At 40.6% G+C, this 18,191-nt stretch overlaps 1 protein-coding gene across 1 annotated transcript in view; it reads left to right on the plus strand.

Moving 5' to 3' along the window:
• CYBRD1 (cytochrome b reductase 1) overlaps positions 1–6,289 on the plus strand; it is a 30,197-nt gene extending 23,908 nt beyond the window's left edge. The window contains exons 3-4 of the mRNA XM_072612303.1: positions 4,683–4,837; positions 5,156–6,289. Coding sequence (XP_072468404.1) covers positions 4,683–4,837; positions 5,156–5,447 — 447 coding nt within the window. The 3' untranslated portion in view covers positions 5,448–6,289. The remainder of the gene's footprint in view (positions 1–4,682; positions 4,838–5,155) is intronic.
• The last annotated feature ends 11,902 nt before the right edge of the window (positions 6,290–18,191 follow it).

The raw sequence follows: 18,191 nt of genomic DNA on the forward strand, positions 1-18,191 counted from the left end.
CATATAGGTTATACATGTGCAATCAAATTAAATAATTTCCTCGGTAGTCATGTTGTGAAAGAAGAAACAGAACTAAAGGAAAACAATTACAAAATCCTCCCCAAATGAAAATAGTATGTTTGATCTACATTCAAATTCCATCAGTTCTTCCTCTGTATGGAATCTCATCTTCTTTAAAAAACAAACAATAACATAGATTTGGAAATAGTCTAGTGGTATCACTCAGATCACTTCCAGAAGAATAATGTCTAAGTTTGCGCTAACAGAATAAACCTGGAAGGGCTGTAGAGGTAAGCAATGCAAGTTATTAAAAGGTCAGAAAATATGAAACAAGACAAATGAATAGAAATTGTCTTGCTGAAGAAAAAGTGAAAGGTTGACTTAATTAATGATACACTTAGTTAACCTCAGATGAAAAAGCAACAAGGCCAGCAAGACATTTCCTTAGATTTTCTAGTAATGACTTTTGTCTTGGTGTCTAAAATTATGTCATCTTCTAGTAATAACTTACCAGCTGCTCTTACAGAAAATTAGTAGCTTTACATAAAACCCCATCAATTAAAGTAAGACAGATTTTCAAAAAAAACTTTAAAAAATAATCTAACTACATAAGGAACTAGCAGAGGAGTTTCTGCAATGAATATAGATAGAGAGGATGACCAACGGAAGTTTGGTCAAGATTAATTAAAAGGTTCATGAATAAGACCTTTGTTCTAGTACTGAGGATGATGCCCTTGAGAAGAGAAAACGTCCCCATTGGCATTACATTTGAGACCTTCTTCTGACTTTGATAGTGTCTTCTTGACGGGGTGGGAATGGGTGCCCTTGCCATAGCTAACCCTGTTTCTGAGCTAAACGTTTGGAACTGACCATTAAGATGGGGAGCAAAAGCAGATCTAAGGGCTGAGATGGTTAGAAAGAAGCCAGTTGGACATATCCAGGCTCACTGGTTCCCAAGGCTTCTCCAAAGAACAACCTGAGCCCAGAAAAAGAATGGATCATGGAACCACAGAAATGATAGTGGCTAGAAGTGCTGGTGAAGTAACAATAGAGTTTCTTGCTAATGCCGAGTTTTTGGACCAGCTCTCTTGGACACAGAGAAACTTGGACAACACTAAGTTCCTAGGTCAAGCCTCTTTGAGAGAAGAGAAGTTTCAGGACATCATGCCAAGAAGTAGCAAGAGACAGTGCTGTAGTACACTGGAACAAACTTGAACTTTGCCTTTTATGAGTTCTGAGATTTATGTAGACAAGTCTATATAACAGGTCTATACAACTCAATAAAACATGCAGATTTTATTTCCCTGCAGCATCAAGTGTTTCATTCTTTTCTTGTGGGAGATGACAGAAGTGTTTTGAAGTAATGTGTAGCTCTCTGGAGAGAGGTTCGATTCCTCTGAAGGAGGTTTGGCTCACCAGAGTAGGGAAGGAATTGTCTTGAATATTTATAATCTTGAGTATCAGCTGTTTGAGTTTTTCATATTGTTTTGAGTAAAATGAAGCCTACTCCCTTTAAAATAAATCAGCTACAAATGTTTTTTCTATTGATCAGTGTTTTTTTCCTTTTAATAACATCGTAGGTCAAGTACAATGAATGTTACTATTTTACCAAATTATTTTCCCTAAAAGATTGTGCCTATCCTGAGCTCCACCAACATTAAATTTTATTGTTTGTGTGTATGTGCATATGTATGTATGTTATACCATTTTGCCAATTTAATAAGCATAAGGTGGCATTAGGCCATTCTTATGATGTCATTATAAAAATGTTACAATCATTACCTTTGAGATGAGGAAGCAAAACCCAAGGTTTTGGCATGACTTTCCTAGAATCATAAAGGCACCAAGCTTTAGAGTTTGGATTCAAACCCAGGTTTCTCCTGACTTGTAGGCCTGTACCACAAGCTACCACTATACCACACTGATTTGTATTTCTCTGGATCATGGGAGAGTTTGATCATATTTTCAGGTAGTTCTTAACAGATTTTATTAAATTCTTCAAGAACTGTCCAGTCATATCCTTTAGTCATGTATCCTTTCAGGAATTTTGGAATACTTTGAATCAGAAGTCTCCGCATTCCTGTGAAGACTCTTGCCCTGCCTTTAAAGTTAACATAAGGAAGGGTCAGGAGAGGTTAAGTGAGGAAGTTACCTAGGGGCACTGAAGATAGACTTGTGTCCCTTTGGCCATCTAATTACCCAGTCTTCTCCTCCCCTCTTTCCCCAGAACCAAAAAAGAATTGATCACAAAAGGAAGTAGGGGTGGTAGTGAAAAAATACCACAGATAATACCACAAAGGATGAAAGAAATATTCTCAAATTTTCAATGGTAGGCCCCTAACACAATAAAGGAAGAATGGAGCCTAGATGAGAAGTGGGAGTTGAAACATTAGGAAATGGAGATTGGGCATTTATGGTAAACCTCTCGAACCATTAAGTTCCCATTTGCAGATATTGTTTCCCTTTTCCCTACTTTTTATTGTTCTGCATTCCCTTTTACTCATCTCTTGTGGACTCACTTGTCTGCTGACTGCATGGTCCCCACATCTTTTACTTACTTGGCTTTTCTCTTCTCCATCTTTTGTCTCACTCAACCTTTCCTGTGACTTGCCCAGTGGAGAGTTATGGCTTGGCTCTTCAGGAATGTACTTGTGTTAAATGCTTGGAGTTAATGATGTGATCCCATCTTTTGAAACAGAAAGCAAAAACTAGACATAAAAAAGCTTGCCCTTCTGCTGAGGTTTGGGTGCTAGGGGACCCCAAAATACTGACAGACTGAGTCCTGCTCAAATGAATTCAGCATAAGCTTTCTTAAAGCCAAAGAAAAACAAAGTTTATTAAAGATTCGCCATATTGGGTTGGCTCTTAAGGAGCCTAAGCATTTATAATGCTTGTATTCATTCAGGCCAGATAGAATCTTAGCTAGAGTGAGTCTGAGCTGGATTGAATCTGAGCGCCTTCTTGGAGGCAAGCTGGAACTTAAATACAGAAAAAGACTGTAGCAGGGTGGTCTGGTAGTCTAGGGTGATGGGAGGAGGGGTTTAGGGAGGGTCTTGAGGAGAAGTCCAAGGAGGACCTCCATGGGACTGGGGTGACTGGTCAAGGATTGGAAACACCTGGAGGAAATCTGGAGATATCAGACAATAAAGGGCTTGGGTGGGAAGCAGGTGGGACAATACAAGGGTAACAGACCATAGAAGGTCAGACTAGGCCAAAGGCAACAGATTTGAATGTGAAAGGCCAGATTAAGTGGGGAAATTCTAGGGGAGTTCAGGGAGGTTCCCAGAGTCTGAACCCCATCACTTCGATTTTAAAATAATCATTGGAGGGGGAAGGTAAATTCACTGAAGGAGAACCAGGAGCAATGTGAATCACTGGAGGGAAATCCTGTGAACCATTTTTAATTTCAAATACACAAGACTTCCATTTGCAGTATTAAGTGCTAAATAAATATGCAAACCAGCCTATTGCTAGTATTTTTAATTTATTCTCCCCATTGCAGTTTCCTCATAGACTCATTCTGAGTACACAATAGATTTTTGTTTTTTTCTCTTCCTTCCTCTTCCCCCTGCCCCCACCTCTCCTCTTCCATTAATCCTTTCACCTCAATCTGGAAAGATGTGGAGTGGACGTTAATGTTTTTGTCATCAGGCTGCCACCCTTACAGAGCTCACCCAATCCATCCTGGGAAGGTGCCTGAAAATATTCCTTTAAACTCAACAATTAAAGAGCCCATAGGGTTCCCTAAGTACTTATAGGAGTATCAACACCTAAAGAAAAGATTCAGCAAGAAGCAACTTCTGTGTTCTTTAATCCAGAGAGAGTATTCATAAAGTCAGTGTGGGAGACATGTCCTTTAGCAGGCAGAAGTCCTTAGAAATGTGAAACATAGAGGCAATTGAAAAAAGGTACTTGGGGTGTGAATGTGGAAGTAAATAAGAAATCCCCTAGAGGCTTGAAATAGGATAATATAGAGGTCCCTCTGCCCTTCTTCAAGCTACCTGAGCTACACAGAGGAACAAAAATTTCTGGTCCACACATAGATACCCATAGATATGGAGTTGTTATTTCAAGAATTCTCATGGATCTATACAGTGTCTGAGCACCTATGAATGTATAGTAACCCAGGTTTATTTATTTACTGAGTGAGTCATCGATCTTGAGTCTAGTTTGTAGCAATCTGAAGTGAAATTGGAAAATTTTGGAGTTGTAAGTCATTTATGGACCCACATATGTGGGGATATGATTATGGATATGTATGATAAGGAGAGGAAATGATACATAAGCTTACTCTAGAATGAAAGGAACAGGACATGATATAGAAAGATGGACAGACTTCTTTGTCTCCACTTAAAGAATAATCCTTTGTTACCTTTTGCAGCATTTACTTAATTACCAAAGGAACAGAGGAAATTTTCCCATAGATCTCATCTCTCACTCATCTGATGACATTGTTTTTCTCATCACTAAAACAGCCTTTCTTGGCTGAGCTGGATAGGATGAATACGCTATTGTGGAATATTTGTTTGTTAGAGATAAAAAAAAAAATCTTCCCTTGATTTTGAGCTAGCATTTTCAAGAAATAGTACCTTGTGTAGGAATAAATAATAAAGCATGCCTTTTGTAGAAATAAATAATAAAAATTAAACTTTAACTTCTCAGCACTTGTTTATTATGTTTAGCTTCTCCTAGGTTTTCTCATATTTCTGCTTCCTTTTGCTCCCCCGGCTCTCCGAGCATTTCTTATGCCAATCCATGTTTATTCTGGTCTGCTCATCTTTGGAACAGTGATTGCAACAGTACTTATGGGAGTGACAGAGAAATTGATTTTTGCCTTGTAAGTATATGCAATATTTCATCATTTCTCTACTTTATTCTTTCTACATTAAATATTTGCTTTCTGAAAGCATATAATATAGCACTGAAATGTTCCCTTTTTAAAAGGAAGACCTATAAAGTTTAAATGATGACTTTCTCTGAGGATACTACAAATGGACTTCTGACCTTTGCCCTACTTAATTCAGAGACCCAGTACCCAGTTGGTTCTATACATTCTTCAGGCACTTAATTTTTGGTGATCAATTCAAATTAGATTTTGCACACTGACTTATGGTTACATTTATAATCATTCTTTCTTTCTCTTTCTTCTTTAAAGGAAAAATCCTCCATACAAGGATTTACCACCAGAAGGTATTTTTACCAATACCCTTGGCATTCTTATTCTGGTGTTTAGTGCTGTCATTTTTTGGATAGTCACTAGGCCTCAGTGGCAGCGTCCCAAAGAACCAAATGCTGTATTTCTTCAGCCAAATGGAAGTACTCCAGAGGGTAATGATTATTCCATGACAGGCGACTTTGGCAATATGGACAAATCTGATGTGGACAGTGAAGCAGCAAGGAAAAGGAATCTCAAACTGGATGAAGCTGGACAGAGATCAACCATGTAAAGGGCTATTTGCATGTTTTCTTATCATCTCACTTCAAAACATCTCTAGCTCAGCTGTCTCTAGATATGAAGAACCTTTCTATTCATCTACAAAACCCATTAAATTTTCTATCTCTTTATTCTAAGCAGATATACTAAGTAGCATTGTTAAAAAAGAAAAAGATTATATGGTGTGGTGGAGTGCTAGAACTGATCTGAACTGAAAGAGAACACTATCAGCTGGGTAAGATCATGTGAGACGTCAAATAGTAGCTCTTTTCTTCCCAAGAACCAAAGACTCACCTAGACTGACTGTAAGTTCTCTGGTAGGGACAACCTTTCACCATTTTGTGTCCCCCAGTGCTCAGCTAAGTGCCTTGCACAGAACGTGTGCCCTGTCAATGTTTGTGGGTTAATTTGATTGACTAGAAGCATCCCAGAACTTAAAGTATAATCAAGTGTCTGTCATCTTCAGCTTCTTCTCAGGCCTTCTGGGCTCTGGAGCTAGACTAGACTGAAGGAATTGTATCAGAGGCCTCAAACACAGACCTAGGTTATTACTAAGTGCTCTCAATGTCTTTATAGGAACCTGGTAAATAGAGTGCTGGGCCTGGGGTCAAGAAGATGTAAGTTCAAACCTAGCCTCAGACTCTTACTAGCCCTGGGACTCTGGAAGAGGCACTTAACTTCTGTCTGCCTCTGTTTTCTCAACTGTAAAATGGGGTCGAGAGTTGTACCTACCTCACCAAAGTTGTGGTGAAGAGCAAATGAGACATGTGTGAAATGCTTAGCACAGTGCCTGGTACCCTCCTTAGGTGCTTAATAAATGCTCGTTCCCTTCCCCTTCTCCTTTCATAGTAAAAATATTACATGTGCCTAAAAAGAAAAGAAGTTAGTAAAACAAACTGGGCAAGTTGTGCCCTTCTATTTTTCCCCTTTTGCTTGTAAGAGAACCTCCTGATGTGGGTTCAGGCTAGGCCTAAATTTTGGAGTCCTTGTGAAGTGACCCTGTAGCTGCAGCTGGTCCCAGGAATCACGCTGCCCTTTGGCCTTTTCCTAGTTCAGAGAACGCTCCAGGTTGACCCCAGTGCCAGCTTGAGGCTAGTGTCCATTCTAAGCCAGATAATCAAGTCTGTCCTACCACAGGCCTAAATGCTTAAGGCATCTCCAAAGTAACATTTTGCCCTATATTTTCTCTAAATTGGAGTGACTTGGGATTTGGTTGCATGTTGTATGGAACTTTATGGAGTTAGGTATACTCACCTCAGCTCCCTCCAGTTCTGACTGAACCTCAGTGATATATATATATACCAGAATCAATCAGTCTAAAGGAGGAGGGAAATGGGAACGTTTGCCTCCTGGATTTCCCTTCTGTGACTGATACCCAAATACCTAAGGAATTGGACTTAGAGATAACTCAAATGGTTTTTCTCTGTCCCTTGTCAGTTGAAATGGGCTTTCAAAGCCAGAACTCAGTTGATTCTAGATAGTTCCTTGTAATATAATTATATTCTATGTAATGTTCCATATAAGTTCCACCATTGGCTGTTTTTATTCTTCTGGATTTTAGTATCTGGATAGAGTTGGGTGTGAAGGTCAGGGAGAAGCTTGTAGAACAAACCAAAGCTAATGACTACATTTTCTCCTCTCTGTGCCCTTCAGATCTTGGATGAATCTCTACAGCTTTATTTATGAGGTCTTAGAAGTGAATAAGGTCTAGATCTAGAGGTAATTGCTCAGTCTCTGGAGGTTCCATTGTATCCGCTAAATTGGAACTTGGGGTAGTGAAGAAGTTTTGTACCTACTCAAACTTTTTGTTTGGTTGATTTCATTATTAACCTCTCACAAGTTTTATAATAGCACTGATATTACGAATGCACTTAACAACGTTTTGTTTTATTTTGATGCTTAATAGGAAAATTGGTTCCTTATTAGGCAAGCAGAAATTGCTGAAACAGATGAGAAACCATCTACATTTCATCATTTCCCTCTATAAGCTCCCAACCTAGTGATTTGCCTAGCCACTCAAGTATTTCTTAGAGTGACAATGAAATGTGCTATCTTATTCTTCTTTTGCTTTGTCAATGCTGCTCCCTATGAAGTTATAGCATTGTTAGAACAGTGACTCCATACCATGTCAGTTTCTTTGAAATCAGCAAATAAATTCAGAGCAACACACTAAACTGAATCTAGGTGCAGTAGAGAAATGGATTGCAGCATTTCTTGGAAAAAATAAATACATTTTCATAGATGTGTGCATAGTATTAGGGACAAGCCATTTTGGAGGAGATTATCTGAAGTGGTCAAATTCAAGGACCACATGCTAGGAGTACTTCCAGAATCAGATTAAAATGTAATTGGGAAATGTTTAACAGGGTAAATAAAAATAGATAATGTAAATTTGTAGTTTTCTAAGTCAATATGTGACTGCAGGAATCTATTTCAATTTGAATAGGATACCACTGCTCTAAAGTACCATCTCAATAAGATTCAAGAAAAGGTTCTTTAAAGAGTATATGTTGAGGGAAGACATCTTTCAATAGATTTGGGAGGTTTGGATGCTGAGCCCTTAGCATTTGGGATTACCTTTTTTATTTTTGGGGGGACAAAGAAAATGAGTGTCAGAAAAGTGAATTCTTGATTTGCTATTAGACTCTATTACCCTATTACTAATTATTCGGGCCACCATTTATCCCAGCTCTTTGTTCAACCTTTCTTGTAAGCTAATTCAAGGGTTATCTTAAGAGACATTATAGGAGTGTCTTTTCCTTCTTACGTAGCCTCTATAAAAAACAATCCACAGTAAAATATGTCTAGAAAATCTTTTTTGTCTTGAATTCCTCTCTTAATTGGCTTTTGTACTAATGATAATTGCACCTTTATCTTTCAAAAACTGATATTTCCCCTTAAAGTATCTCACCTCACCACCAATATCTCATAATAAGTTTAAAAGAATAGGGGAAAAGGAAACCTTGAATATTCCCCAAACATGATTGAATCTACCCAAAATAATTATACCTTATATCATCAGCAGAAATGGTCTGGCTTGGCTCACCCCATAATCTAATTCCAGGAGAGAAAGCTTTATTTTAGCACTTATTTAAACCAGTACCAAAGTAATTTCTAACAGTGATTTTGCTGAGAAATTTAAATGAATATACTTTTGAATGAATGTCATCAAGTGATAGTATCTTCCTGCTCCATAAATTAAAATGAACCTGCGCCATGTGATTTTCTTTTCTGTGTTTGTATGGCTTCCTTAAACCAAGATGTTTAGGATGTAGACCTCAAAACCTACAATTAAATGACAAAGAAACCAACTGCACTTTTAAAGGGACATACTGGCAAGTGGTTTTGCAGGTTCCCCATCCCTGGTATTCAAATGATGTATCAGACTAGAGTCCAAAGGAAGAAAATGTACATATCATTTGGTTTAGGCTTTTTCCTCTCTTGAGTTTGAAATTACAAGAAAGTGCAATGGTGTTGACTCCCAAGACCAAGAAAGGGAGTATGTTTTCCACCATCTGGTCAACTACAATGATTACTAATCTACAATTCCAAAAGAAAAAAAAACAATTGTGACAATTGTAAGATGTTATATATGATAGTGACTTTTTTCTTGGCAGTGACCTTTTAAAAGAGAAACACATATTGTAATGTTTATGTTTAACTACGAATCACAAGAAAGTACAGTGCAGTGCATAAATAATCATTACTTATGTGTATTGTACTTTAAAATGATGGCAGTTGTTTTAAACTAAACAAAAGGTTTTCATCTTGAATTCTTTTAATTTCAGTATGTTTATGGGAGACTTTCAAATGATTTGACTATTTTATTACATGTAGAAAAATGCATCTATTTTTCCTGACCTGTTTTTATATAGTAATAAAAGCTATTTTTGAATCTTTCATGTCTTGTTTTCGATCTGTTCAATATGTGTAGATTTGGCACAATTTCAAAGCTTTTAGTACCAGAATTTTGAGGGTGTTTTTTTTTTTTTTTAAGGATGATTCATTCACTGAAAATGCTGGGCTCAGATGAAATCCAGCTCAGACTTTGTCTAGCTGAGATTCTATCTGGCCTGCTTGTGAATACAAGCATCACAAATGCTTAGGCTCCTTAAGAGGCAACCCAATTAGGCGAATCTTTAATGAACTTTGTTTTCTTTGGCTTGAAGAAGGCTTGAGTAGAATTTATTCAAGCAGGACCCAGGCTGTCGGTATTTTGGGGTCCCTATCACCCCTCAACCTCATCATTTATGGTTCACTGACCGGGAAAGCTGCTAATCTCAAATTCTTCTGCTCAAACTGGAAGGTATGTAAGCCTCCCCTCTCCCTATTCCCCTACTTGCTCTCCAAGCACCTTGGAAGCAGATTTTTCGGACCTGGCTTCAGGTCCTAGTATCAGGCAAAGTCTCTGAACTTTCTGGGCGCTAGAGAGTTACAGACTCAGGTTGTTGGTCCAGTGGCTGTGTTTGAGGCCGTGGACCTGGGCATACGCTCCAAAGCAAGATTCTCTGAACTTTCTGGGCACTAGAAGGTTAGAGAAACGTTCTCTGGATTTCCTGGGTGCAAGGAAATCAGGGAAAACTTGATTATTTTTGTCCTCTTGTTTTTTTCTCAAGGCTTACTTCCACGTCCTCCTTTAAGGAGGGGTGTGACTTCCAGCCCCCCCCCCCCCAAAAAAATGGGTCAAAATTCATCAATTCCAAGGAATTTGCCTTTGGGCTGTCTTTTACAAAACTGGAAAAAATTTAACTTCTCTAAAGACCTTAAAAAGAAAAAGTTGATATTCTTTGCAACACACTTTGGCCTCAGTATCACCTGGAGGACAATGAAGTGTGGCCCATATTTGGGACCTTACAATGTAATATCCTTTTACAGTTACAATTATATTGCCTCCAAAAGGGAAAATGGATAGAAATACCTTACATAAGGGCCTTTGTCAAACTCTCTCAGGACTCCATTCTCAGAAAAGATTGTAAGATGCTTGTAGCTAGAGCTGTCCCACAAAAGGGAAGTGAGGGTGAATTGGATGTTTTGGATGACCCCCTGTTTATGGCTCCTAGGATCTTGGCCTCACTTCCTCCCCTATCTCTGTTCCCAAGACCCACTCAGTTCCCAGACACCGGGCTTGCTGAGGTGCCTCCCTCTGCAGCCCCTCTTGCTGGGGCAACACTCACTCAAGTCTCGGGCCCCACCCCCACAGCAGTCTCTACAGTATCACTGCCTATAACCCACCCCTCCTTGGGGACTTTACCTCAGGCCCCAACTATAGGCCTTGCTGGGGTGCCTCCCTCTGCAGCCCCTCTCGCTGGGGCAATATTCACTCAGGCTTTAGGCCCCACTCCCGTGACATTCTCTGGGGCATCTCCCCCTTTGATCCCTACTCTTCCTCAGGTACCAGCGGATCTTTCCCCTTGCCAGCCAGATCCCCTGGCCCTACAGCCTAATCCAGTTCAGCAGGCATTCCCCAGCCCCTCCCTCACAAGAAGTGGGACTTTCTATCTTTCTCCACAAGCCCCTGTCCCCACTGGGCTGTCAGGGCTGTTTCCCTTGAGAGAAGTGCCTACCCCACCCAGTGGGACAACCAGGATGCGTGTTCCGTTCTCTCTTTCAGATCTCACCCAGATTAAAGAGAAACTGGGGAGATACTCGGATACTAGGTTCACTGAGGGCTTTAGGGACATATCCCTACAATTTGAACTTTCTTGGAAGGATCTGCATATTCTTTTCTCTGTCTTTTGTACCATTGAGGAGAAGGGGAGAATTTGGGAACATGCCCAAAAGTTTGGGGATCATATGGCTAGCAATAATCCCATAAAATACCCCCCAGGAACAGCTGCTGTTCCCACGAGTGACCCCAGATGGGACTATCAAAAGACTGAGGACAGGGAAAAGAGAGACGTTATGGTAATTTGCCTGTCAGAAGGCCTAAAAACTGCATTTCAAAAACAAGTAAATTTTCAAAAAATTAGGGAAATTACTCAGGGAGAAAAGGAAAACCCTGCCCTTTTTCAAAACTGGCTGGTAGAAGCTATTAAAAAGCATACAAATTTGGATCCTGACTCCACAGAAGGGGCAGCAATCCTTAGCATGTATTTTATTAATCAGTCTGCCCCAGATATTAGGAGGAAACTGCAGAAACTGGCAATGGGACCCCAGACACCTCAGGCCCAGTTACTGGAGATGGCCTTTGGAGTCTTTAACAACAGAGACCTCGTTGCAGCAGAGGAAAGAGAACGAAGAAGGGCCAGAGCCAGGGAGCATGCTCAATTCTTGGCTGCTGCCTTGGCCAGGAAAAGACCCAGGGAGCACCCCTCCAGGGTACCCCCTTGGAGGAAGGCTGGTTACTTGGGCAGTGGGGAAACCTGCTTTTGTTGCCACAAGGAGGGTCACTGGTCCAAGGAGTGCCCCTCCAGGGCCCCCCCCCCCCAGAGGGAACCCCAGGAACCAATGCCTATGGAACCTTGCCCATGTGACCAGGAGGGACATTAGAGGAAAGATGGTCCCTCAGGTTGGAAAAGTGGTGGAGCCGCCCCCCAGTACCCTGTCCTCCAGTCTTCTCAAGACTTGGAACGACGGGAAAGCCTGGGTGCTGGCAGTGCTCGCACTTTCTCCATCTCTCTCACCAAGCCCTGGGCAAAAACGAAGGCTGAAGGTAAGGTTACCCACTTTAACATGGCTAAATTCTCTGCTTTAACCAGTCACTCTGGCCCTACCTGTCCCTTGACCCCTCGGGTCATAGGCATTGAAGGGGAAACTAAGGAATGTCTCCAGACATACCCCTTCCCCAGCCTACTTGAGAATCTATTGTTTAAACACTCCCTCCTTAAGCCCTCCTCTGACCCTGCCCCCTTGTTGGGAAGGGACCTGATGGTGAAATTGGGGAGCCAATTTTCTCTAGTTAAACCTCCCATCTCCCTTTTGCCCCTGTTCACTATGTCTTCCCCGGTTTGCTTGAGAGTGTGGGAGACAGTCAGGCCAAATATTTGGGACACTGGAATTCCAGAGAGAGCTACTTCTGCCACCCCAGCCATTGTTAGTCTCCCAGATCCTAAAGTGCTCCCCCATCTCAGCCAGTATCTGATTAAGACTGAGACCTGGTAAGGACTACAACCTTTAATTGAAAAATTCCTTAAGTATAGAATCGTTGTCCCTTGTTTATCTCCTTGCAACACTGCAATCCGTCCCACAAAAAGGCCTAATAGAGAATACTCACAAGTTATTTTTGCTTTTGAATGTACTTTTCCTGGGGAATCAAGTCCATATCAGCTAACATGGACAGTCTTGCCCCAAGGGATTCGAGATAACCCTCATTTATTTGGCCAGGCTTTGGGAAGGGATTTAAGGCACATGAAACTAGCAGGCAGTAGCTTAATTCAGCATGTGCATGATATTCTTATTTGTAGCCCCACCCAGGAGGCTTCTTTGGCTGCTGCCACAGAAGCCCTTAATTTCTTAGGCATTCGAGGCTATAGGGTCTCTTGGAACAAAGTCCAGATAGCATGCCAGTCCATAAGGTATCTGGGCCATGAACTCACACCCACCGCTCTCTCCTTAACCTCTAAGAGAAAAAGGGACAATCCTGTCTATCCCTGTTCCAGCATACTAAGAAACAAGTTCGAGTGTTTTTAGAAATGACTGGATTTTGTAGACTCTGGATTCCTAATTTTAGTTTTATTGCTAAACCCCTTTATGACCCTACTCAGGGCACTGACTCAGAGCAGGCTAAAGTTTTTGGGACTCTGAAAACTAATTTGATCAGCACCCCATCACTAGACCTACTCAATCTGGGAAAACCTTTCACTCTGTATGTTGATGAAAGGAGAGGACCGGCTTTGGGACTCTTAGCCCATTCCTTAGGATCTGATCCCAGGCCAGTTGATGTTTTTATTTACTCAAAATATGTGTTCCTCGTTCTACATACCCATGGAGCAATCCGGAAAGAAAGGGGATATCTGACAGCAAAAAACTCCCCTATCAAACATGCCCGTCTATGTTTTGGCCTTGCCACAGTCATCTTTAATTCTCTCCAGAGAAATTATCTTTTATGCCAGGGAAATTGTCTTTTCTTTATACTCCTTTTGTGCCTGTTTGGTGTGTGTTTGCCTAACCTCCTTGCCAGGATGTCTTTTCTAGAGTGCAAGCCATCAACTTCCAGATGACAGCCCATGCTGCATACCAACCTCCGTCTGAATCCAAGGTCTCCAGTCCACTGGAGCTGGTACCACGCAGGTTCTGAAGTCTGACCCCTTGAACAGGACCCATCAAGGCAGGGACAGCTCTATGCCCCTTGCCAGCAGGAAGAAGTTTCAGAAGCTGAGACTTTCACCCTTTACCCCAAAAGAATTTGGGTTCAATCTGTGTGAGGGGGGAACGATGAGATTCAGACTCTGGGAGCCTCCTTGAGCTCTTCTTGAATCTTCCCACTTAATCTGGCCTTTCTTACTCAAATCTAATCTTCCCATTTGTTCAGGCAGACTCTGGAAACTCATCAGGATCTGTATTCATTCCCATACTGCCCCTATCAAGATCTCTGGATTGCCTCACCTGCTTCCCACCCAAACCCTCCATTGTCTGATATCTCCTGATAGCCTCCAGCTGTTTCCAGCCTTTGACCCTCCTTGGATTCCCTCCTTGGACTTCTCCTCAAGACCCTTTCTAAACCCCTCCTCCCATCACCCTGAACTACCAGACCACCCCCCAGATCCCTCCTGTACTCTTTTCTGTATTTAAGTTCCATCTTGCCTCCATGCAGGCGCTCAGATTCAATCCAGCTCAGACTCTGTCTAGCTGGGATTCTATCTGGCCCGCTTGCGAATACAAGCATCACAAATGCTTAGGCTCCTTAAGAGGCAACCCAATTAGGCGAATCTTTAATAAACTTTGTTTTCTTTGGCTTTAAAAAAAAAAAGAAGAAGAAGAAAATGCTGGAGTTTTTCCTCTGTAATTGTATATAGAACTCCTAACTAGTATACAGGAGAATGGTCCTTAACTGTGAATGATATTACCTGTACACAAGATCTTTACTTATTCATTCATTCCTTCATTCTTTGAACATTTATTAAGTACCTACTATATGCAGAGCACTCTTAGAAAATGTTATCTGTATACAAGGTCTTCATTTTTCCTTTATTCTTTAAACATTTTAAAAAATTTTAATTTTCAACATTCACTTTTTATAAGATTTTGAGTTCTCAATGTCTCCCCCTGCCTCCCCTCTTTCCTCCCCAAGACAGCATGTAATCTGATATAGACTATACATGTACCATTACATTAAACATATCTCCACATTAGTCATGTTGTGAAAGATTTGACTCAGTTCTCTATGTTTCAGAAATGAGGTCTTTATCAGAGAAACTTGCTTCAAAATTTTTTTCAGTTACTATTGCTAACTGAATTACCCTCAATTCTATCATTTTCCCCCCTCATTTATTCTGTTCTCTCTCACCCTGTCCCTTCTCAGAAGTGTTTTGCTTCTGACTACTCCTTCCTCTAATCTGCCCTCCCTTCTATCAACCCCCTCTTTCTCTAATCCTCTTCCTTCCTCTCCTACTTTCCGATAGGGCAAAATAGATTTCTGTACCCATCTTCCGACATTTATTAAGCATCTACTCTATACCAAGAACTGTTGGGTTCTGGAAGAGCAGTCCAGAGGAGGGTCTTCATGAGCATGGACTATGTTGATCTATTCAGGGGTGGTGAACCTGCAGCCTTGAGGCCACATGTGTCCCTCTAGGTCCTCAAGTGCAGCCCTTTGCATCCAAACTTCACAGAACAAATCCCCTTAATGAAAGGATTTGTTCTGTAAAATTTGGACTCAGTCAAAAGACTGCACCCAAAGACCTAGAAGTCCATATATGGCCCCAAGGCTGCAGGTTCCCCATCTCTGGTATTCAAATGATGATGTATCAGACTGCTGCTGTTATGAGCTTTTTGACAGAGTATGTATCAGGCACTTAAAGACTACTATAATGTACCACAAAATTTTCTTCTCCAGAATGCAAATCCCTAGTTCTTTTGACCAATCCTCATGTGTAGTGATCTCAAAGCTTTTCATTATTATGCTTGCCTTCCCCTGAGAACTCACCAATTTATCAGTATCAATATCCTTACTAAAATGTGGTACCCAGAACTGAATACAAGACTCCAGAGGCAGTTTGACCATGGCAAGGTACGACAGGACTCTCACCTCCTTATTCTGGAAGTGAAGCTTCTCAACGTAGCCAAAGATCACCTTAGCTTTTGTAGCTAAGTTACATTCTACTATTATTTGATATTGAGCTTGTGGTCCATGAAAACCCCTTGATCTTTCCCAAACAAGCTATTATTGAACCACATCTACCTCATCGCATTTATGAAGTGGAATGAATGAATGAACCCAAAGGCTAAACTTGAATTCATCTCTATTCAATTCCACCCTATTAGATTTAGCTTACTTTTCTGACTTGTCAAGATGGTTTTGGATGATAATCCTGTCATCCAGCATTGTCAATCTACTTCTGCTTCAGTTCATCTGTATATTTGATAAAGATCCCATCTGTACTGTTGTTCAAATATTTGTTGTACACCTTGCTCCACTACTTACCTTGCGTGGGACAGATCTAATTAATTAAACCCTTGTTATCTATAATGCCTGGTTCCTATTGGGTTAATCCTGTGTATATAAAAAAGGTCTTCACTACTTATCACTCTTGGGTCACCCCCATGGATCCCACCCAGGCCAATCCAGACAATTTCCTGGTTGGTGTAAGCTTTTTCAAAATCTGTGCCTCTCTACATTTCAGATTTCCCAAGTACTGAGGCCCCAGGGGTGGCTGCAGAGATATCATGGGTTTATTCCTATTTCAATGCTTGATTGAAAAATCAGCTGATTTAAACCATCAGCAAATGAGTGCTTGTGTGTATCTTTCTTGGTTCAACTCGAACCTGAAAGAGAGCCTTTTGATCAATTTGATGAGTATCTCTTGAATAACTTGGTGTGTAGCTCCAGTCAATCCATTATAGCAGATACAGTCATTGGAAACTTAGGATGCCATCTAGATCATTATCACAGATCTTAACATTTGCAGCAACATGTTTTTGAGAAATATGTGATCTATAATTGTTCAAAGAATTTCCATTTTTTTCAGTGAGGAAGAAGGACCTTCAGTGTACATGAAATGGAATAAAAATTTAAATACCCATTAGTTTAATACTTTCTCTCCAAGAAAATGCTACTCCAATGTTTCATTGACTACGATAACGAGTTACACTCTCTTTCATATAGTAGAGATTATCTTGAAACACTGTATATAAGCTGAACTACTGTAAATTTTATCTGATTTATTTTTGATTTGCATCATCATTTTAAGAAACTTTTTTTGTCATTTCTGATCAATCTAGATTGTTAATGACTCAATTCTTTAGCTTTAGGTTTCTCTGCTGTCGTTCTTTCTGGCAATATAGGATCATAGATTTAGAGCTGAAAGGTCATGCAGTCTAATCAATCATCAAGCATCTATTAATCACCTGCTTTGTGTCAGGCACCATGCTAGACACTAGGGATACAAAGACTAATAAAAAGCAACTAGCATTTATATAACACTTTATGGTTTACAAAGCACTTTGCATATATTTCATGTGATCTTCACAAAGCCCCATGAGTTGTTATTGTTCCCATTGTGAACCCATTTGGGGTTTTCTTGGCAAAGATGCTGCAGTGATTTGCCATTTCCTTCTCCAAGTCATTTTTACAGAAGAGGAACTGACACAAACAGAGTTAAGTCACTGCTACGCACAGCTAGTAAGTGTCTGAGGATGGATTGGAACTCATGAAGATAAGTCTTTCTGATTCCCAGTGTTTGATGCCTCCTAGCTACCCTATGAATTAGGTGCTATTATTATCTCCATTTTACTGATGAGGAAATGAGACCAGTAAAGGTTAAGCCACTTACCTGGGGTCACACAGCTAGTAAATATCTGAGGCAGCATTTGAGCTCGTATATTCCTCACTCCATGTTCAGTCTGCTATCCACTACATGCCTGAACAAAAATGAAATAGATTCCCTTTTACTGAGTTTATTTCTATCCAGCTTCTTCGTTTTGCAGATAAGAAAGTAGGGTCCAATGAGATTAAGTGAGCTACTTAAAGTCAAAAAGACTAAACTCATATTTGAGTTCTAAGTCTTCAAATCCAGCCTTTTCCAGGAAACCTTTCCCAGTCTTCCTTCCCACCACACTTCTCCCCCACTGCCGTCATCTACCAAACCTTCTTTCAGAGGTTACCTTCCTTTTATCCTTTTATGTAAATTAAAAGTACAATTTTTTACACATTGTATCTCCCCTTTAGAATGAGAACTTCTTGAGAGCAGTGACCGGGAATTTTTTTCCTCTTTATTTGTACCTCCAGAACTTAGCACAATGCCTGTCATATAGTTTAAATAAGTGATTTGCCCAGGTTCATATAGCTAGTAAGTTGGAGGCCAGATTTGACCTCAGCACTTCCTGACTCCAGACCCAGTACTCTATCCACTGCACCACCTAGCTGCCCATGTAGAGCTGGATAAGTGAAAATAATTTTTGGGAAGTCTGTTTAGGATGTCCAGTCCTTGCTCAGCTCAAGAGCATAGCCAGACAGCACCATCCTGTACAGATGTTCATTGGACATTTACTTCTCTCTCCATCAGGATTCTGGAACTCAAGCTGCCAAATTGTGTCCGTTTTCAAGGCAAGGGCTTCCCTAGGCCTAAGCAGTCCTCTCTCCTAACTGATTTGAGCAGAG

Source organism: Notamacropus eugenii, chromosome 5, assembly GCF_028372415.1.
Source record: "Notamacropus eugenii isolate mMacEug1 chromosome 5, mMacEug1.pri_v2, whole genome shotgun sequence".
Lineage (NCBI taxonomy): Eukaryota > Metazoa > Chordata > Mammalia > Diprotodontia > Macropodidae > Notamacropus > Notamacropus eugenii.